The sequence below is a fragment of the Mugil cephalus genome, chromosome 10 (assembly GCF_022458985.1).
Source record: "Mugil cephalus isolate CIBA_MC_2020 chromosome 10, CIBA_Mcephalus_1.1, whole genome shotgun sequence".
In the NCBI taxonomy this organism is placed as follows: Eukaryota; Metazoa; Chordata; class Actinopteri; order Mugiliformes; family Mugilidae; genus Mugil; species Mugil cephalus.
This window is the reverse complement of record NC_061779.1, coordinates 18,011,470-18,034,372: the sequence shown is the minus strand read 5'-3', so window position 1 is coordinate 18,034,372 and position 22,903 is coordinate 18,011,470. Positions and strand designations below refer to the sequence as shown.

At 42.9% G+C, this 22,903-nt stretch overlaps 1 protein-coding gene across 6 annotated transcripts; it reads left to right on the top strand.

Annotated features, from left to right (window-relative positions):
* LOC125014695 (coiled-coil domain-containing protein 136-like) lies at positions 1-20,429 on the top strand. 6 transcript variants are annotated; one of them, XM_047595983.1, is made up of 10 exons: positions 1,007-1,158; positions 1,299-1,435; positions 8,159-8,476; positions 11,092-11,166; positions 12,106-12,408; positions 13,432-13,549; positions 14,047-14,323; positions 14,456-14,587; positions 16,184-16,296; positions 17,661-20,429. In XM_047595983.1, the coding sequence occupies exons 2-10, from the start codon at positions 1,384-1,386 to the stop codon at positions 17,671-17,673; spliced, it is 1,401 nt and encodes a 466-aa protein (XP_047451939.1). In that variant the 5' UTR covers positions 1,007-1,158; positions 1,299-1,383; the 3' UTR covers positions 17,674-20,429. The 6 variants fall into 6 exon arrangements, 5 of the variants coding, with proteins under 5 accessions (XP_047451943.1, XP_047451939.1, XP_047451941.1 ...); XR_007113530.1 differs by having other exon boundaries at positions 1,008-1,158; positions 16,233-16,296; positions 17,661-17,748; XM_047595987.1 differs by lacking the exons at positions 1,007-1,158; positions 1,299-1,435 and adding an exon at positions 1-144.
* Positions 20,430-22,903: the final 2,474 nt, after the last annotated feature.

Genomic DNA, 22,903 nt, shown 5'->3' with positions numbered 1-22,903 from the left:
AGCGAGAAGTTAAGCCAGGCCCTCCTTTCCTCCCTCTCACCCAGCTGACATATTTTCAGACGTCCGTGGCACACCTCACATTTCTGGCTCCTGAGGTGCCACACAGAAGTTGCAAGATGTGATGCTGCCGAAGGAGGGACAGAGGTGAGAGACATACGCACATGCGGTGAGGGTATTGATGAAAATGGAGACAGCGGTGGCGTGGTTCAGATGCTGTTTATAGCAAAGAGAGCCGCTCTTCATTAGCAGTAAACACTGAGAGTCAGTGAGGGGAGGGGAGGAAATGAACAATGGAGGGGAAATGATCAGTAATCTGCAATGTTAGCTGTCAGCCTCCACTGCAGCGGCCTGCCTGGATCTCATTATAGGTAAATTCATTTGGCTCGGGGACCAAATCCAAATGTGCAGATGTGAGTGAGGAGGAGCGTGTGTGTGTGTGTGTGTGTGTGTGTGTGTGTGTGAGAAAGAGCTTCAGCACACACACACACACACACATGTTGAAGGCTGTCTGAGGCAACAAAGTACTTTGCTGCACATGTCCTGGTCCTGTGATTTTCTGAAATCTCTGAGCTGTGTTTTTAGCTCTCTGCACTCATCAGGCTGTATGCTTGTTTCCCCTGTGATGCTTTTTTAACAACTTGACAAGCCAGTTTGGTGTTTACGTGGCAAAACACTGATAGATTTAGCACATTTGTTAAGTTAATGCGCCTCCATCACCGTGCTCTGCCAACTCTTTGAGGCTGCTGGGTCGAACAGTGGTTGGGTCTACTATAATACCCAGAGGGAAACAACAACAAAAAAGATACTTGTGATATTTGATTTGTAAGGAAATGTCTCAGTCTCCTTCGTCGTTGGCGTGTGAGTGTCTCTGTGTGTAGTATGTGTGTCCAGTTTTATTTGTGTGGTGCATCCATAACAATGGCAAAGAGGAAACCATAACAAGAGGGATGAAGTTGAGTGAGGGGGGACAAAATAGTACACAGTGTGTGTATGTGTGTGTGCATGAGAGAGAGAGAGATGTGGGTAGGGAGACGGAGCCGTCTGGAAAACAGCATCTTTCCTTCCTCCACTCTGCTCCTCCCCTCTTCCCTCTCGGCATCTCTCCCACGCTCCAGAGCTCAGCCTTCAGCTCCCCGGATCCTCCCTAACTCTCCAGAGGTACAGCCTGTTTCTGCGTGTGTGTGTGTGTGTGTGTTTATGCATCGAAGCCCGCATGTGCGCGAGTACTTGACACTGAGCTCAGTACTTTCCGTGCCTTCGTCTCTCTCTCTCTCTCTCTCTCTCTCTCTCTCCTGCAGCTGAGGTGGGCGTGCGGAGCCTCTGACCCTCTCTCGCCCACTCTCTTTCTCCGTCTCTCCCTCTTCGCGGCAGCTACAGGGGGCTATGGATGGACTGCGTTTACCTCCACTCATAGAGGAGGCTCTGGACTCTACAGGTCTGTGCGGCTGTTTTGTCTGTCTCTCTCTCTCTTCTCTTTCTGTCGGTCTGTCTGCCAGCTCGTGTTTATGTGCGTCTCCGCGCCGTGTGGCTGTAGCCCTGCGCCACAGATCACATGCGATCGTGCAGGAAATGAGGGTAGAGTGCTCTGTTTTTTTTTTTTTTTATCTCCGCCAAGATAGATTGTTTACTCCTAGAGCGAGGTGTTAGGTGTTGATGCGAAGAGGCGGTGGAAGCGGGGAGAGGTGGTCAGGTGGGGAGATTATCGTGGAAAGCTGTCTTTATTAGGAGCTGTAGTCGAGCTGACGGACTGACTGACGAGTGGGCATCACTGTCAGATATGGCATCTGTGGACATTTGATGGATGCTACACGCCGCCAGGTAATGAATGGCTGAAAGCCAGAGGCAGGGAACAATACAGGCCTTGTCACCAGCTAGTTACAATTAATGCAATGTGGAGTCATGCAAGGCATGTTGTATTATTTTAGTGCAGCTTTTTTTTTTTTTTTTTTTTTTGCATACAGTGCTTGTCTTGAACAGCTGCAGTTAAACTTGCTTGGTGACTTCATACAAATCTACGTTGTGTGACATTGGGCACATTGTATCTTGTCATTTCTGTGCATCAGAACAATCTGTCATTTTTGTGCATGGGAACAATCTGTGGAATGTGTTTTTGTTTGTTTTTTTTTTCTGTCTGTGTGTCCTGACAAGGAAGACATGTGTTTTGTGCATGTTTGGAATGGGCGTGCAGACAGCGCAGCTCTGTGTGGGACACTGCTCGGAGGATGTTTATTGGTGTGGAGGGGCTCAGAGAGAAACACAGGTCAACGGCCCTCTGACCCCTCGGCCAGGTTGAATCTGACTTCCGTTTCCTTTGAGTGAATGACCTAAAAACGAACTCTCAATGATGTTTACTTGGCGCGCCACTTCTTAAAGCGTGCACTCAAAAGTTGACTTGTTGAGCCACTAGTTTTGAGAGCAGCTTACTTTATTACTCAGCAGTATTATGTACAAATCTGCATGTTGACCATCTTAACGTGAATGCCTTGTCGGGAGAAATCAACAAGCTTGTTCCTATTATCTTAGCTCCAGGGGCAACTTTCCTTTCATTACAGCCCGAGGCATGCTTTTAAAGCCAGACCTTCAGCATCCAATCATGGCAAGTGTCCAGATAAAAGTAGAGTTATTCCTGACTGAGTCACCATAATGAAAATGGACATACAGCAAACTGGAAATGGATTTAGCGGGAGCTAGTGCAACCTCGCTCAATCATTTCGAGTCACGCGCGTTTTGGGGTTTAAACGGATTAAAGTGTATTTATTCTGACTGGACTGAGGCCATTTTTAGGTAGACATCAGTCTTGGTGACCCTGCTGGGCACACAGCGGCAGCCAGTATTAATTCGTATCTTTTTGAATTATTTGACTTTAAATGGATTAAAGTGCATTCATTCTCCCCTTGCAGAGGTCAGCTCTTGCTAGACATCTGTCTGGGAGTCCGCTGGGGGATGCGTTCTACGCTGCACCATCAGGGAATACAGATGCACTTACACAAACACTCACTCCCACTGATCAATACAACATCATCAGAGGCACCTTTGACATTTGCAAGCTGTCTGTATATCATACAGCCATTTGCCACCATACTATTCCTCCCACTTTCACGAGTCTGACTCTCTGCTTTCCCACTCACTATCTCTTCCCCCTCTCTCAGTTGCAATCCTCTGCTCTCTTCAGCGCCCACACACCCTCCAACACACACGCACAGACTCACAAAACCTTTGCACCTGCCAGAGCATCAGCCCACACAGCGTTCCTCTCCTGTCCTCTCCTCCTTCCCCTTCACTCCTCTCCAGTGCTGTGCCCTCGTCCTGTGAAATTCACATCTGCACTGGTGCACCCCAAAGGTACACAAACAGGATTCCTCTCAGCTCTCTGGAACTAATAAACGGCAAAGTTGCTGCCCTAGACAAACTTTGTCGACGCGGGAGCTGCTAAGACCCCTGAGAAAAACAACAAACCAGTCTCGCATATTTTTCTGCCCTCGGGGTTCCCAGATCCTTCTTCCTGAGCCCCGCACAGGCTGACACGTCTCCCCACACCGCCCGATTTTCCCCCCTCAGACTTAAGTGCTTCACTTTGAAACAAGGCTTTCAAGGCACTCTTTGACAAAACGGAGTGTGCCATATGTTTTTTAATTCTCTCCGGGTTACATAATGGAAAGTTTCTTGTAACTTTCAAGTGAATAGAAAAGGTTCATGAACTCACGCACACTCCTTCCTGCAGCCTTTTTTTTGTGGACTTAACTTTCCTTCCCCCCGTTCAGAAAATGTTTGGCAATGTCACCGTGTCATTAGCGCACCCTCTCTCACCCCGTGGGTCTTTATCCTTTGTGGATTTGGCAGCTACACGGTGAGCTGTGGCATCCCCTCTTCCCCCTGTGATTTAAGTGAGATAAAACCTTCCAGAGAGATTGATTTCAGGTGGGTGGTGCCGATTTGTGAGCAGATGGATTATTACTGCATCACTTGATTTCACACTTTGTTCTCTGTCACTTTTCATATCTTGTAGTGGAAAAGCTCACTCATAAACACACACACTCCTATGAAAATCACAATCCCTGAATAAATCACCTGCAGTATGTACGCACTGACACGGTTTTTGTGCATGCTCATCTAATGAGGCCAACTTATAGCACACTCTGCAATGCTTTTCTTTTACATTGACCCACTTTCTCTTATTTCCATTTGAAAGCGCAAACATGGATTTTCCATTTAAATAACAAAGCAGCTGATTAAGTCAGATCAACACTTCGTCTTCTTCCGGTTCCCATTTCTTTTCTTGTCTTCTCTTACTGCTGTTGTTCCTCCCTCTCTCCCTGGAGTTTTTAGGCTCCAAGTACAAAGAGAGATAAACTCACATTAACCTCTTGAGACCTCAACCCTTGTAGCTTGCTGCTCACCTCGAGCTCTTTGAGTCTCACCCAGTCCGGAAACACCAAATCTGGCATAACGGGACCTCACGGTGTGGGCTTCGTGAAGGTGCACCTGATAAGATCATTCTGGCTTCTCTGTGGGGAGAAGCAAATGGCAGACAGAAGGTTTCTGGGGTTAGCAAACCCTTGGACGAAACACAGCTTTATTACCATGGTGACTTTCCACATGAAGAAGCTCTGGGTTGTTGGTGAGCTGAGGTCACCATGGAGATGACTCTTGTGTGTGGTTGCACCTGATTCCTGTTAGTTTCACGAAGAAGAGAGGAACACGAGTGTCCTCGGGTCATATCATAACTGTTTCTTCTTTCTTTAATCTCACTTGTTGTCTTCTCCTCCTTTGCTCTTTTGTCTCTCTTCACCCGTCCATGTTTGTTTTTTCTTTTTTTTTCTTTCTGGCTCACCCACCCCTGCTCTTCATAATGTGTTGCTGAGGAAGTGTGCCAGTGCAGGGAAAAAGCTACAACATCAGAGCGGGGCTGGCTTCAAAGCTGGGGTAGGAGGGGGTGGCGTGCATTATGCATGGCCTCCTACACAGAGATTCATGACATACATACACAAACTGAACACGTGCAGTTAAAACTCGGCAGACGTCTATGATCATATATATATACATATATATATATAGTACTCGGTTCAGCAGGTGCATGTCTTGATGCACTGGTCTGCACATATAGGACATATGTGCACACAGGTACAAGTAAAAAAGCCATGTTTTCATACACAAACTTAAAAACATTCACGCAGCTGTACATACACCAACCACCTGCACCTATCTACCGAATCGTTTCATAGCACACCTGTAGATAGCCTCTTGTTTTCACTGAGCTGTCATTTCATTTCACCACTGATTTGTCTCCAGATGTTTCCCTCTGCAAAGTAAAATTAGACTTCTAACTTTCAGTCACAGGAAAATAACAGACTCGGCTGCTACACGGAACACGAACAATTCAAATAAGGCATAATGAACAATGGAGTCGTAGACTGTAAAATTGATTTAAGATGGATTTAAGGTAAAGCTGCAGCTCCTTATTGCAGGCATATCTGTTATATTTTGTTATATTTCTGCTCTGTTGGTCTGTAAGACTGAGTTTCAGTTTTTGCCGCATATTTAATAAACTGTAACTCTACCTGCAGAGTCACACTGATTAATTCAGAGAGACAAGCTTTCCTCTATGAACAGCTCTCCATCCCACATCCATCCCTCTCCCTGCATGCCTCCTTTTTTTTATTTTTTATTTATTTTTTTGCTGAAATCCTCTCACTGCCTTGCCTCTCAATTTTGCAAAGTGCAAATTTCATTACACTCCTCACTTCGTCGCTCCAACTCCGTCGTGAAACAAAGGGGCGTTGTTGGCACGTTAATGTTTAAATTAAATCTCAGACAGTAATTCTGAGATGCTGACAAAGAGACTTGGCTTGTTGTCTCTTTTCTAAAGTGGCACAGTGTTTGCACTGACACACTCGGTGTGTTTTGCTGCAACGCGATTATGAAGGAATGTGTTGTGCGAAGATAAAGCCATTCCCTCCCCGGGAGCTGTAACTTTGCTCCTGAGAGGACACTGCTGTCCGTGCCTGCTCCTGTATGCGCGCAGCGTCCGTGCCTAATGCGATCCCAGCATGACTGAACGGCAGCACTGGGCCAAGGGTGCTGCGGAGTGATCGCAGGTGTCGCTGCGGCCGATTCTGACGCACAGTGCGTTTGACTTTCACTCACAAGGTGACATGATGAAGCTCCTTTAAGGATTGAAATGATTGAGAGGCACGGAAGGAAAACAGGAAAGGTAGTCTGGGTGGTTCTATGTTGGGTGGGATGGGGTGGGTGGGGAGGGGAGGGGGTATTATGTACCATAATTAGGAAGCATAATAAGGTTACTGTTTTAAAGACTAAGCTCACTGCATCTGCTCTTTCTATTCAGCAACTACAGCCTGAATTCCACATTCATACATCCTAAAGGATTTAGACGTGAGTGATATTCAGTGGGGAGTCTTTTGTCTCTTGATGGCCTTTAGATGCCGCTGGCTATACAAGCAGCTCCGGTTCACCCCCCCTGCTACAGTGCTCCAGCGCTTTATGACTAACTCATTACACCAGCATCAAAGTTTAATGACAAAAAAAAAGCCTAGTGCTCATGAAACCTCTCACATGCCTCTCAGCTGCTGCATTTTGTAGATTAACATTATTATGAGACAGGAAGGAGTAAAGCTGTCACAGAAAATACAGTGTACGTTTCACGTGCTTGGATGTGATGGAAATAGCTTAGTGTAGTAACGTAGTGAGGGGAAAACCATGCAGCGAAATAATTACCACAAGAAATGGAAACATCCCCAGAGCCAAGATTACACTGGTGAGCATCATTCTTAATTAGATAGATCTTTAGTTAATGCTTTATTCCGTCCCCTGCTGCACCATTTTTCTTCCTCGTGTCTTTCCATCCCCATCGCCCCACCATTTCCCTTTCTAATCCCCACGCAGGTTTGAGTACAAACAGCAATTTCTGAAGCACTCGGAGGCCACTCGAACATGAATGCGTAATGCAACGTACTCGTTTATTGCTGAGATGGACTTGACCGGGGGAGGGCATGTTATTGAGACATGAAAGTGGAATTATATCTGGTCAGTGTGTGATATAAACAGAGTTTCTAGTTATGAGACTGAAGTTGCGAGTACAAGTGCTCTTTTTGTTCCCTTTTAAATTGCTGCTGAGAACAAACCAGCGCTGTGAACATATTCTCCATTAAGCTTTGGCCTTCCACGCTTCACAGAAAGTCTCATGTGACTAATGGGAAAGGACTCCAAATGGGAATTTTCCGTCATGCTGTTCTGGTGTTCTGAAAATCGTGCCCACCCCTTCTAGTTTTCTGACCCGCTCTGCATTTGCCTCCACAGCTCCAGCGAGTCCAAGTTCTTATAATGTCAGTGCATCATATGAAATGTCTCGTTTAGTTTTACAGGCCCGCATTAAGAACAGCTCTCGATCCAGCCCAGGCTTTACGACATGAAAACATTTCTAAAAATAAGCGAGTATCGAAACCCACATACAACCATGCCATACGATGCAGAGTGAAATGAGGGAGATGTGTGTCACATCTCTCTTACTATGAGTGGTAAGCTTGTGTTATTATGGACTTTGAGGTGCATTGCTGAGTGGTGAGTCATAGTGATTGCTTCAGCACACTCCCTCCTCCCTCTCTCCGCATTGTGTCGGCTAACTCACCCCACCTACTGGTCGAACGTTTCCACAGTCCACAGGGCAAACTGAGACAGAGAAACGAATCGATGCGCATGCTGTAAACATATATGTCATCAGATGGCTTTAAAAATGTCATCAAGGGAATTGTATTGTCTAGTTAACACCTGTATATCATGGAAACAAAACACACAGTTTGACATTATTAGGCATAATGATCTTTTTCCTCCGGCAGATGGATTCACTAAAACATCACAATCCCCGCTCTAGTCACATGAGAATGTTGTTGCTGATATTGTATGTTTTAATCAGGTATGTTTAAATTTAGTTAAATTAGTCTAATGGAGGTTGGCGTACAAAGGAATTAGTGCAATCACAAGGTGGCGCTGTTGATTCAAAAAGAAAGGACGATTTAAGCACGGCTGAATTTCGGTGATGAGAAAAGGGCCTGTCCTGCGAAAACCCCTTTTTCTGTCACCCACGCTTCTCCTTCATCAGCAGATTCTCTTTTCTGAGAATCCCTGTGGTTGTTTCCACCAGATGACCCCTGCGATCTGAAAGCCGAGTGCAGCCCCACAATGGACAACGAGATAACGGCCAAGGAGCGAGGCGTCCTGGAGGAGGACAACGAGAAGGAGGAGATGGACCAGGAGAGATCTCAGGAGGAGGAAGGGGAAGAAAAGAAGCTGAAGGAGGAGGAGAGGGAAGGCGAGGAGAAAAACCGGAAGGAGCAAGAGCCGCTGACGGAGGAGCAGGAGCTGGAGGAGCTGAGGGCCCAGGTGCTGCAGCTTCTCCTGGAGCTGGAAGACGTCAGGGAGACGTCCAACAAACACCAGGAGAGCTTCCATGAGTTACAAGGTGAGAACTGCAGCCACTCGCATTGTGTTATCATCCTATACAACTCTAAATCATGCTCAGTACAAACGTCCTCCGTTAGAGCACATAATGTAAATACATGGCAGTTTTTCTAGCATTTAAAGAAAAATAACTATATTTGTCAGGATATATCTGACTCTGGTATTTTTGTCCATCACATCTAGTAGTTATGACAACAAGGTTAAACCACAGATCTCTAAAAATACAAAAAATAAATAAATAAAGTCGCTCAGTCCAGCTGCTGAACAGTAAATTATAAAGCAGATGAGTTAGCAACAATAATCTTTAACTTTAACCACAGTTTGCTCTGCACTTTTTCACCAAATTTGCAACATCACTTCCCCTTCATTAAACACATACAATTTCCCATTCAAAGCCATCGCTATACCAAGACCCGTCAAATGTTTGTCAGATCTGGACCACTTCCTAATTCCTTTATGAAACATGTTTGCTGCTTACAAATATAGTCTAGACCAACTAGCAAGTTGGACAAACATGTGAGCACACTATTGGAGGATATAAGAATTTGTCAGATAAACATTTTCATTTTACATCTCAGTGATTATTTACAATTCATCAGTTCTCTTCACACAGTCGCAGGAGAAACCCTGTCCTCTCAGAGGGGCTTAACATTCCAGCTGACAGCCCAGTTTGACATGTTGAAGCGCAACTGTTTATATGTAGTCGCTGACACGGTCAACGGCGCATAGTCGCTAAATAGAGCATCACATCATACCTTAGAAATGATGAGCCTAATGTTCAGGGACACTAGCTGCGTGTAAGGCCTTAGGTATGAGGCTCCTGCGAGCTCAGCGTTTGACTGTTTGTCATTCTAAGATACACAGCGTGGTGAGCTCAGTAGTTTGTCTGCCAGTGGCGGAGGCATTTCTCAGACAACTGCATGTCCGCCGAGGGAAGTTTCTAGGCCGAGTGTCCTAGACTACAACGAGAAATCACTGCTGGTCAAATCCCTCTGGGAGCAGTCAGCTGTTCGGTCTGTTGGCAGCTGATATGCGCAGATGCTGTAGGTTTTATTTGAGATGTCTGGCCCCCACAATGATGTGCTGTCACGGGGTGGACGGATTTATTTGTAATGCCTACACAATTGAAAAACTCCACGTAAAAAGTTTGGACATGTCTTTCTCATCTGTTTTCTGGATCACCCCATGAAATCTGCTTACACTGTAGTAAGTTTTGGACGAACGAGTTTCTTATTTGATAGTTTTGCAGGTATTCGGTTGTAAAGCTGGACTGATAAACAGGTTTTTGAAAGTGTCTAAAAACTATTTTAGCATTTTGAAGCGCTGCAATTCGTCTACGGCTATACATTCACAGGCACGCCTATAGCTAAGTAATAAATATACTGCATACACAGTAAAGTGCAAAAGTTTCACTGTAAGCACTTTTGGTGTTTGGATTCCTATCCATCACACAAAACACAATCAAAGAGGTGTCGGATCCGTCTCAAAATTATTGAGCAGCCAAGGAGTCAGGAAACAGATGGTAGCCTAAGGCCCCCACAGAGCACTGTTCTCAACATCACGCAGTCAGTCTGGGACTACCCGAGGAGACGAAAGCAATTAAGAACTGCAGCAAGGTCTCCAAAATCCCTGGAACGACCTACCTGTGAAAACTATTGATGATGTTATTTTTGAAAACATCCTCACTTAAAGTGCTTTTCCATATTAACACAAACCGACCAGATATAACATTAAAACCACTTACAGCAGAAGTTACTAACATCTTGTTGCAATTTAGTGTTGTGCTGTGAAACGTTTGGACCTGGCGTTCATGTGGATGATACTTAAACATGTAGCAACAAACCTAGACCAGACCAGGCACCCCCGCCCCATAGCAATGACACTCCTTGATGATAGGAGCCACCCAAACACACACACACAAAAACATGAAAAGTAAGGTGTTGACCTGGCCTCATGGGACCCAATGGCCCCCACTAACAACATCCTGTTGCCAGACACCAGAGGACACCCTGAAAATGTCCATGTCCACTCTCTAATGAGTCAGTTTTGGAGGCACAAGGGAGACCTACGCATTACTAAGAAGGTTGTCATAATGTTATGTCTGATCTCTGTATATACAGCAGATTTTTTTTGTCGATCAGCCTAAATAATCCTTTGAAAATATTCAGACTCGACTGACTGCTCCCTGTTTTCGACTAGCTGCTCTTGTTGTCCTATTAAAACGAGCAGAGAATCTGCCAGAAGTATGCGACAAAAATTACTTGGCATGACACATGCTAACAGGCACCAAAAAGAAACAGAAAGGCAAAAAATAGCAGCAAAACCAAAAGCTGTGAAAACGGCAGCCAAAAATAATCAGCTTCATTTTCTTCCGCCGTGCTTAAAAGTTGTTAGAATCGGGAGGAGGATTTTTCTTTTCTTTTTTTTTCTAATAATAACAACGACTGTTTACGGCCTACTCACATACTGTTCTGTGTATTTAACAGGACGGGCAGATACACAAGAAGCTGCTTGTGTCACTCAGTCATGCCTCAAGGTTGGACGTCTTATCGGGTTGTCATCTTTCCATTGACCTGCTGAACTGACTTCTTCCTCTTATCTCTCCGCCCATTCTAGGTCTTTTGGAGGATGAGCGTCTGGCCAGTGCCCATCAGGCTGAGGCCTTCACACGGCAGATCCAGAATCTGCAAGGTATCGAATTAATTAAAACCATCAGCAAATAAATTCCTCAACAGCAATGGCCAAGTTGATATATGGGCAATGTGATCTGTCTCACCAGCTCTCTACTGTCGTGTGTCAGATGCAAAGTGCCAAGTCGGCATATCTGGATGTAAATGACTATCCTTCACATCAAGACCAAATTATTATTCTCAAGGCCGTAATGATATGCAGTATGTGTTCAGCCATGTGGGGGTAAATAGATTACAGTACTAACATGACATGTGAAACGGGGGAAATTACTTCAGATGTGAATTTTCCCTCATTTTTGCTGAGAATGATGCCTCCCCTTTTAGGTTCATAGCCTGCTCTGCTTTTATCGCCGCAGCTGCAGCTATCATCAGCTGATGTCATGTCAAAACAAGTTTAATTGTCTCGATTTAGATCCAATCAGGGTTTGCGGAGGAAAACCTTTTAAACAGAAAAAAATGTGTAGAAAAGAGCCCACGGATTTATAAAGTTTGTAAAATACCAGGCAGTGTGTAAAATATCAAAGAAAGTATGTGGAGTACGTGGAAGAAAGTAGAGGTAGTTTATGTAAAACAAAAAAAAAAAAAAAAAGACATTTCAAAACAGAAACGGCCAGTGACAAACACTAAAAAACAGGAGAGCTATTGTTCTCACAGTTGTTAGGAGGTGGAAAAGATTTTCTAATAATGTAAACCTGACCCTGAAGAACGGTGGTTTCCATCAGTTACATCAGCTCTGATTTCAAACATTACCCACACACACACACACACACACACCCACACACACACACAAGACCGCACCACCCACACACACAAACACATAGAGGTCCAGTGCCTCAAAACTTTGAGTGAGATCAAACACAAATACACACACTGACACTGCAGTCTCACCCACGCATGGCCCATAAAGGAAACCTAATGTTCTCCCCCTCCTCCTCCTCAGCCCAGCTGCGCTCTGTGCAGGAAGAGATGGACAGCCTGGAGGAGGAGAAGGAGAGCGAGCTGGCGGAGGCCCAGGAGGAGCTCCGCGTGGCCCAGGAGGAGGTGCTCCTGCTCCAGCAGGCGGCGGAGGAGGCGGCGGCAGAGAGGGAGAATGACATTGCGTCGCTGCAGGAGGAGCTGTGTCGCCGGCGGGCCGAGCTGCAGCGCCTCAGCGAGGAGACCCAGGAGTATGAGCTGGAGATCACCACGCTGAGAGCCGAGATCAACATGAAGAGCCAGCGCAGGGATGCAGAGAGGAAAGAGGGTGAGGAGTGGGGGGGGGGGTACAGGAGAGGCATCAGTACAGTAAACACAAAGAAACACGCAAAGAAGACTGTTACAGACAGACGCCAGTGAAGAGAGACAGATGCGCTTTCAGGCGACAAATGCCTCCTCCTCTCATTCAACATCATTTTGCACACATCAAAAACGACACGAGTCTCGGTTTTTACACCTTATCTTCGCTTCACACACCGCGTGTAAACACTCAGTGAGGAAGGCATTAAAAAACGCAGACAGAACTAACGTGGAATACATCAAGCGCGCTACTCTCACAAATAGCCTGTGATCAGCCTTTGTGGCTGATATTATGAAAACAAAAGTCGAGGTTATGGATGAGCTTATTCACTCACATCATGTTAGCATCCTGGAGTCAAGAACATAAATCATTTGTGGGATTCAATAAATATTACACATGTGAATGCAGAGTGCTGCAGAGGGAGTGGCGTGCTTGTGTGTGTGCTTGTGTTTGTGTGTGCGCCTAAGTGTGTGTGTTTGTGTGTGTACTTAAGATACCAAAACCATGAAGTCATGATGGGGAGGGACACACACTTCCAGCTCATGAAATCACCACTGGGTTCTGCAGCTGAGCCTCGGGTGGGACTGAGGCAGGAGAGTTCATATTACTTCATTACTAGTTGTCCTCATGAAAACACGAAAACATCATCCAAAATGCAATTTAAATGAAATCTAACAACACCACTTGACAAGGCAGACAATCCATTATTACGATCAAGCTAAATTTATACTTAGGATCTGCTTTGTCTCCATGCTAAGCTAGGCTATCAAGCTCCTGGCTGCAGATTCACATTTAAGTCACAGATTTAAGAGTGCTCTGGTGTGTAACTCTTGGCAAGGGAGGCACATTTTCTAAACTACATTTGTTAATATGTTTTCTGTGTGGAGTAGTGGTGCTGAATTCACAAACAGCACCATTAAGGATGAGCTCAGCTAACCTGCGTCCTCTTGTAACGTCTTCATCTCCGAACACCTTCCTTCCTTGTGACAGGTGACGTGGACCTGCTAAAGGAGGAGTGCCGTATGCTGAGGGAGGAGTGTCAGACCCTGAAGGAGGACAACAGACGCCTCTCTGAGAGACTGCAGCTGCTGCAGAGACAGAGGACATGGTGAGAGGTCAATGGCTGCTCACTCATGAGCCGCGCTCACTGGATCAGCTGGAGGGGATACCCTCTGTAACACTACCCCTCGTCCCAGCCGAGTCTCATTTAGAAAACACTGGCCACCTGTTAGATTGTAATATCATATGAAGGATTGCAGTTAAGTGCCGAAACCATTTGGGGATTAATTGACAAGCAATTAAAATTAAGTGAGAGTTCAGTCTCGATGTTTGAAACGAGTACATGATGGGCATTTTCTTCATCTAATGTGTTCTAGACAAGCTGATTCGTGGCGAATGAAATTTATCCTTAGCTGGAGTGCTGTATTTCTGAGATAGACGCAGTGACTTTCTATGGCCTAATGAGAGCTCGGTGCTGAGTGTCACAACAAAAAATAACTAGCTCTCTTGTGAACCCTTAGAATAGCATCCACGTCTGCGCTTTCATCAGGGACATTATCGATGCATTTTGAAGTGCATTTTTAATCTTTGACCTCCACTTTGCAGCTCCAGTGTGTACCTGTCACTGAAAGAGGAAGACACAGTGGAGGGCACAGAGGGGAAGGAGATGGAGACCGGCCCAGATGAGGTCATGACAGAGAGCTACATGACCATGGCCCAGTCTGAGAACTGTCGCCTGGTCGACGCCTCCATCCAGAAGAACATCTCATTTGATGGGAAGCCGATGACACCCACAGGTTGGAATGGAGGCGTTGGGGAGATCTTCTCCCTGAGGGACCAGCTGAAACAGGCTGAGGAGAAGGCCTCACAGGTCCAGAAACAGGTACGACAAGCAAACATCTACAGTGCTGGGTCAGATATTGGAAAATTAGTTTAGCGTTTACGTGTCACGTATTCTGTCAAGTAAAGTTAATTCGGTTGCTGTGAGAGAGTGTTTGATGCTTGTGCCCTCCAGTGCGACGGTCTGAAGATGGAGCTGCAGGAGCTGCAGATATTGTATGACAGCAGTCAGAGGGAGAGGGCGGAGCTGGAGGAGGAGCTGCAGCGCTGCAAGGCAGAGCTGGAGAAGCTGTCCGGGGGGACTCAGGTGAGGCACCAAGGGGCCAACGTCATAATGGGTCAAACATGAATAAAATAGCAACGTACAGTTGGTATTATAGGAAAACTGTTGTAAATGAGTTATTTATAAACTCCATTATTTATAATTGCATTCTGGAAATGTGCACTTATTCTCAAAACTGAGGAAATACGATGCTTGTCGTTTTCAGCCACACTGTCAACTAACCTCACATTATACCTTACCGTATCCCGTGTCTTGTGAGCCCACTTTTTTATGTGTCTCATACTGTAGAAGTATATGTTTTGATATGAACTGACCTGGCCTGTCAGCACATATCAGTAATTACTGTGCGCTTTGAGCTGGGGATCATTCCCCCCCAACTGTGTCTGTGTCCTAACCTCTCCGTGATAGCAAAGCTTAAATACTGTTGTTGGACAAAAACACAGCATCTAGGGAAAAAGCATGCGGGCACCAGAGAAATAATGCATATTGTTTCTGGTGAAACCTCTTTGTTGTAGCCTTTAGACATTTTTCAATAGAGCAAAAGTAATTGAAGGGCCTTTGCAGCATACCAATTTTTTAAAGATTTTTTTTTCTATCCTGCCGTCAGCCTGGTTTGTATTCTCTTTATTAAGACACTGTATGAAAATATGCTTGCAGTGAAAAGAAAATTTGATAGTATGCCCATTTACGGCTACAATATTCTTTCTTAATTACTATGTTAAAGCATGGGTAATTCCAAAGCATCCTGCAGGATTTGGGCTTTCAAGCTCTAAACTACACTTTGCTTTCTTCTTAATCCAAGAAATACCTAATTGTGTGTATTTTGTCGCAACATTAAGGTTTAGTTTCTTATTGTTTGACTATATGAAAACAATGCACTGACTCTAAAACAATTTGTGCTCTCTCTTGCGTTACCTCACAAACACAAATCTAATTTTAACAAAGAGGGAAAAATACACATCCAACAATCTGAACAACCGCCCAAAATGTGTTATGTTTCGGAGCCGGGTTGATAGCAGTGTAGAGTGTCTGTGTTAACTATTTGTGTGTCGAGTTGTTCAAAAACAACTAAAAGAATGAGACTCTGTGTTTTGTCGACAACAGCCGTGATGAGATGTCTCTGTGTCAAACTGTCTGCCCGTGCCTGTCTCTGGTGCTGTCCTTGTTCTCTGAATGTCCATGACCTCTCAGCCTGTATGACGACAAAAATTTTCCAAAACAAATGACCTACAAAGTGAGGATAGAGAGACTAAAATACCCCCATATGCTAGTCACAACAACATCCATGCTGTATGTCATCCTTTTCTTGCCACCACAACATCGCACGGAGCCAGTAAATGCCTCACGGGGCTGCTCACACATACTCGCATTCAGTTGATGTTAATGTCACCGTAAAGCTATGCATTGTTTGTTTGATAGGAAGTGTAAATCACTCCATCTCAACCCTTCCCCTGTATGTCACGGCCATAGACCGTGTCACACTTTTAATTTGGTGTTTTTTTTGTCCATTTGTGCTGCTGTGACATATCTGTGTGTGTATTATTTTGCTACTTCAGTCCATCCATTCATTCATCCCCTTCATCTCCATGGTCCTTGTGTTTGCTTTTGTTCCTTCCTCAGAGATTCATCCATCCGTCTGAGCACCCTGTTCTCTCCATCCCCTTCATAGGAATGATTGTAATTGTGGCTGTGGTCTGGTGCTGGTTGTCGGAGCTGGCGTCCCAGAGAGCAAGGTATGGGAGGAGCTTATCTCTGTCTGATGAATATGATGAATAATGCCACGCAGGGTTCTTAGTTCACCCAAATTACAAAAAAGAAAAAGAATATTTTCTTACGTGCTTCTTGTTTCTGGTTTTAGTTGCTTAGAGATGCAGCAAATGGTTATGTTGTTTTAGTTGGTGAGAAAGCTCTCTCTGCTTAAAGAACAAATCCTCTGTAAATACGGATGAACAATAGATTTAATAAGTCAATAATTCCAGGACTGGGACTGAGTGATTGTACCCAGCTGGTAGCCAAACAGTTGACAAATAAACCAGGGATTTTTAGGCCAAAAAAGAAACAGCTGATGCCAATCAGCGAAGCAGGACAGCATATTTAAATGTTATTTGTTCACTTTCACTCTGTTAGTTAAGATAAACTGATTAAATGTGGAAAAATGAAAAACATACCAGTTACCTGAAGTGGCTGAATAGCACTTGGGGCAAAAACATTTTTTTGTTATTTTGGTGAACTGACCCTGTAACATCAATTATGAGGATTTATTTATTTTTTTGTTGTTGGTTCATCTGGTTGATATGGGAGGGAGAAAATGCAGAAATGGTCTTTAGCGAATGAAGATAAAGATACAGTGAATGTTGATGTTACATGAAGGTGGACATGGGACGGGTGGGCAGTTTGGCAAATTACAGTAAAATATTCCCTTGAACGGCACCGAATGACTCATTTGAATGAATTGGTCACCATTTTCGAAATTATACCTACAACTTTGAGATGGGAAGATTGGTACAACTCTCATGTTTTTACGTTAAATAGGAAGCTACAGCTGAGGCAGGTAGCTTAGCTTAACAGTATGAGACATGGGGAAACGGTAGCTCAGTGCCACCAGCACCTCTAAGGTTCACTTATTTACACAGGGTAGCTATTAAATTCCTACACAAACTGAGAAGAAAATAAACAACAAATCATGCCAAAAATCATTAGTCATGATGTAATGGTGACATAATGACTATATTTAAGTGCTAGGCTGAAGGATAAACAGAATAGAAGTGACAGCATAATTCCACTAAAACTCATTTAAGTGGTCTAAACAACAAGATGCAGAACACGTGAACTTTAGAGGTGCTGGTAGGTGTACAGCAGAAGTTTGCTCCATGTTAGGCTTGCTGTTTCCCCGTGCGTCGGTTTTCATGCTAAGCTAAGCTCCAGTTTCCTGGTCATTTCTTGCAGAGAGTTTACATTCTTCTCGTCTCACTCTCTGAAAACAAACGTGCATCTTTCATAAAATATAGAACTATTCCTTAAAGGATTAAGCATGATTTACGTGACATAGATACTCTCTATGGACTCTTAACACTGCTCTTTTCATGTCTTCCCTCAGAGGAGTGAGGTAGGTTGGAACTCCATTATGACTATCACTGCAGCCACAGCAGTGCTTCTAGTGATGACTAGCTTATTGAGAGCTCTCGTCCGATGTTGATTGGATGGGTAACAACTGCACAGGAACAGACGTCTGCTTCGACCAGCCCTCGTTCTCTCCTGCCACGTCTAATAGACTGAACTGGATTGATCTAAATGTAATAGAGCTGACAACTGTGTAGTAGGCATGGGAAGTTTTATCTCGAATGCGACGGTACACGAGCACATGGACTCAATCTCTGATGAGGTTGAAAACAGCAATGACAAAGAGTTGACCTGCAGAGAGCCCACTATGAGGACGGACGTGTCCACTAAATGTATGCTAGTGCTGTGTCATTCCTCCCCTGTGTCTGTGAATGTTATTATTTCTCTCAATGTGACCAAATGAAGGTCTTGATTGTCAATGTGCACCAAATGGGTTTTAGTTTATTTAATCATTATTTATTTTTTGTTGTTTTTTAACTATTGTTCATTGGTGTCAATGGTAATAATGACATTCAGTCCATATATTTAATGCACTGAAAACCCTGAAATGTACATAGAACTTTAAAACATTAACAGAAGAGTTACCAGCAAACTACTAAATGTAATAAATGTAACATGTTGGAAAAGTGCATTAGAAGTCTCAGAGTCTTCACAAACCTTAGCTCATAAGCACAAATAGGATCCTTCCAGTGTTATTCTGCCCCTCAATGATTTATCAGTTGTTTCCACTTTAAACACAAATGACATGTAATTTCAAAAATTCATGGTTACTCAAGCACCTGTCAAACCAGGGTTAAAGGGCGAGTTTGGTTCCTTGAAGGAGTGCTGCCACTGAAACCAAGCAATGAGCTGCTGTAGACGTGGTCAGCAGCAAAATGAAGTTTAGCCACTGAAAAGACGGCTCCTCTCAAAAATCAATACGAGTTTATGAGTTATTCTATATTTAGAACATTATCACCGCTTTAAAGCCTTTTGATGGGAACCAAAGCTGGTATAAGCTGCTTTCTTCAAAGCCTCAAGACTCCCTCGACTAAAACTGTAATTTTAACTGGCAGAAGGCAGACGTTGCTGGTATGCTACAACCTTGATCAGTTAGTTTGTGTTATTGTGTCTCTGGCAAAATTAACACGTTAGTTCAGGTCCAAATTAACCTGTTAAAGCACCAAACCCATAGCAGTAAACAACTCCTGTCTTCTGCAAGGTTGAATAACTTAAATACAATTGTAATTAATTCACTACCAATGAGAACCTCGTTCAACTTCACTTCAAAGAAACCCAACTATCCCTTTAATGATGTTCGAGACACGTTACCCCGAGTGTTGGCCATCATCTCCTCTTCATCTTTGCCTTTAATTATCAGTTAACCAACATGCCCAAAAGTCAGAACAGAGCTTCTGATTTATCTTAATCACAGTTCACTTTGAAATCTTACAAATCTGCAGCTTTAATGTGATTTGCTGTAGTCTTGTTCTCTTCTCTTTAAGATATATCACCAACCTTGGGAGCAAATCCTGGGACGATCAGGCCGTGCTCTAATCTTTTCTCATGTTTCAACCTAATGCCCAGTTTCACTGTGGAGGACTAAACTTGTTTTTCTCTTCATCCGAATGGCTTTATTTGTGCAAATGTATTGTTAGTATGTTTAATGGTGACTGTTGATTGTTAAGGTACACAGTGTGTGAATGTCGTGTTTTATGTGAAAAAAAACAAAAAACTGCAGATCCAATCAATGCGAGTTGACGGTAACCTGGTTAAACTAGTCCGACCGGAAGCGATGAAGTGAATGAACACGGTTAGTTGTTTGTGAGGACGTTTAAGAACATTGCAACGGGTCCAAAACATGTAAATAGGAAGGTGCCAGAAAGATTTAAATTATAAAAAAAACAAACTCCTGTACGTACTGAAGGAATCTGTTTACATTTGTGAAATGTTTCTTTTTGTGAAAATCTTTTAGAACTGAGAAAAGCATGCCAGAAGACATATAGAAGCACAATATATATATAAATATATATATAATTTATGTTGGTTGTGTGGATTCTGTTACTTTATATTTCATGTAAATAGATGTGACATACAGTACTATGGGAGAGATATTTCTTAAATCCATTTGTACTAGCTTTGTAGAAAGTTTACTCTATTTTGAAAGAGCATCGTATATTTGATAGCCAAATTATATGCTATGTAAATGTTTATTTATGGTGACGTTACTCTGAAGAATCGCCGAGCATTGCCACCATTTTCAGTACCTCTGTGTTCAAAGGTGGTGTTGTCATTGCATGCGTTTAGATTGCAGTTGACCTTAGTTGCCAGTAAGCACAATATAACTTTTTTTTTTTGTTTTAATTTTTGGTTTGTTATGTTTCAGAAATGTGTCACTAAACAGAAACTTAACAAGGAATGCCTGACCAATGAGATTTTCTGCGTATGAACATAGACAATGACAAAATGTGCCATTGGACTGCAAATGTTGTCACTATTTGAACAAGTTGCAATACAATTTTACTTCCCACTAACTGCAATATATGAATATTGTCTGATTTAAGACATTATTTTTGATTATTTCTAAGCTTATTTCATGAATATTAACTTCAGCATTGTTCATGGGGCTCTATATTACACAGTGTTTCTCAGTTTTCTGCTTTACATGGATAGCATTGTTGTTTTCGATATAGTCGTGGCTTATTTTGTTACCTGGAGGTCTATTTTGCACTGTAAATGACTTCAGAAAATAAATATACCCAGCCCACATGATGTCTGAGAGCGTTCTTTTCCTGGCTGGTGGTCTCACCGGCTATCATAGTCACAAGGTTCCTGGCCTTGCTCAGACCCATTCATGAAAACGTTAGCGGTCAACCTGAGAAGGAGACGTTTCCTCGGCGTCACATTACACGGGTAGTACGGATATTAATAACCTTCACTCCAGAGACGTGACATAAGCACACAGACACGGCTTTTTTTTATAGATGGCCGGAATCGGTGTGTCAATGTTCTTGACGAGGCCTCATCACTCCATTGCTGTGACTCATGGTTTACTAAGTTTAAGTGCAGCTAATTATCTAAAAGCAGCATGGAAGCAAAGTCTGAACTGGACTTAGAACCAGGTTTCTGTCTCATTCTGTCAGAGTGGTGCAGGCCAAAGGAATAAAAAGTATCTTAATGGTTGAAGTTTAAGAACCAGCACACCAGCAAAATCCAATCAGGAATACTTTGGCCTCAGGCCAATCTGTCTAGCAAATTCACCCCAAATCCCCTTTTAAATATTTAATGTATTCAACTGACAAGCTAACAGGGACAAAACTAATTAAAAAAGGTGGAAAGCTGAATGCGAAAACCACCATGGACAATCTCTTGAGACATAATGTCAATTGAACAGTGTCTAGGTCACCTGATCCAGCTCTGCGAAACGTTCTTTCCTTCAGGTATTCACACACACTTTATACTACCTATCAAAGGTGGGAGATAGTAAATCAACTTTAGCTTTAGATGGACTTCACATCCATAACAGGTATTTTTTTCTAGTCAAACAGAAAATGGCAGAAAGACTTACTAGTTTTTGTCAAATTAGTTAAATATTTATCCAAATGTAAGTATAAGATCATGTTTAATTTGCATATTTAAACATATTTTTAGTAACCCTGCATTGTAAAAACTAAACAAATAAATAAATGTTGATGTAAATAATGGGAAGTTTTATGGTTGGTTGCAAGTTGTTTTTAAAAAATAATATCTGTTTTCAAAAAAGATGAGAATTTTCTGATTTAGAAACCTCCACGTCGGTAACATTTACACACAAAACTATCCAGTTAGTTTTTTGTTTCTGTAGGCATCATGAGCACTTCTAGAGAGGATCATGTTTATACAATATAGCATCCATTCAAACTGGTTTATTTAACTTTTTATTCCTAAAACATGACAACAAAAGATGTTTTATTTCTGCCTGTTTCCTGTTGACAGTGTTTTCTGTTTTACGACAGAGAAACCCTTTCATTATGTCGACAATAAATTTAATTTATTATTTCACTTTTGTTCCTTGTTTAAAGATAAAGCATTTTTTATTCACCTGTCTCTTTTAAATTCTGAAATGTGAGAAGAGTACAGTTTTCCCTCACTTCCTACTGGCAGAAATACCTTACGATAGAAATAACATGTTTCTTTGCTAAGGTACATACATATATTCTGGAGTACACTTAAAGCTAACATATACTTACAAGTCAAGAAACTTTGTTTTAAGATTGCAAAGTAAACTTTACTTCTGAAAGTAAATCATTTATCAGGAAGCAGAGTGATCTAACTCGGTAATAGTTCTTGATGATTTCCGAGAAGCTCTGGTCTGACTCAAGTGAGAGGATTATCTAAATTACCACCAACTTTACAGAACATTAATAAAATGGCTTTAGAAAAGCACACAAAAACATCTTTTTAATATCTTATTATACGGTGGGAGACCGACGCGGGGACCCCTGCTGTGTCCGCACTGAGTATCCTGAGAATGCCTTCAGCGTGTGTCAGAGCTATTCTTACCTCCCACTACTTCATCGAGGTTGGTGTTGGCATCTGGTGTCACAGCCACTGAGTGCTGAGTCACAACACCATAACAGCCCCCCCATCCTGCAGCAAACACACTGTTTATTCTTACAGACTCGTTTTATATATAAATGATTGATTTCATTCCAAGCTTCTGTGCTGTTTATTGTGCTGTCTCTGAGTGTATTTTCTACACGCCGCCTCATCCTGAATAAATATCATGTTGTCACTGATCGGAGTTGGATATGATGCGGACTCACATGTCTCCTGGACGGACATTTAAAATAAAGACCATTTAAAATGCATTTTAATGCGATTTCATACTCTTGTGAGGTGGAAGAGAATGTGCCAAAGCCTGTATATTTCATATCACTTTGGTTTTGCTCAAGGGTGCAGACGTGTGAATTGTTGTATAGCAAAATGTTTGTAAAGGGTCTTTCTTTAATATAAAACATCAGCTCATAACCCTCTCACAGCTTGTACTGTATTGTGCTGGCCTACACAGAACTCAGTGGAGACAGATTACTGTCAAACACACGCAATGAACTTGCTTTACCTTTACTTGTTGACCTCGTGCTTTAAAAAGTGTCTCTCCAAGGGACTTTAATGTGTGAAATGAAACTTTTTGGCAATTATCACGCATAACATGACAGCTTTTTGAGGCAGAGAGTCGCACTGCACAATTCATTTTCTTTT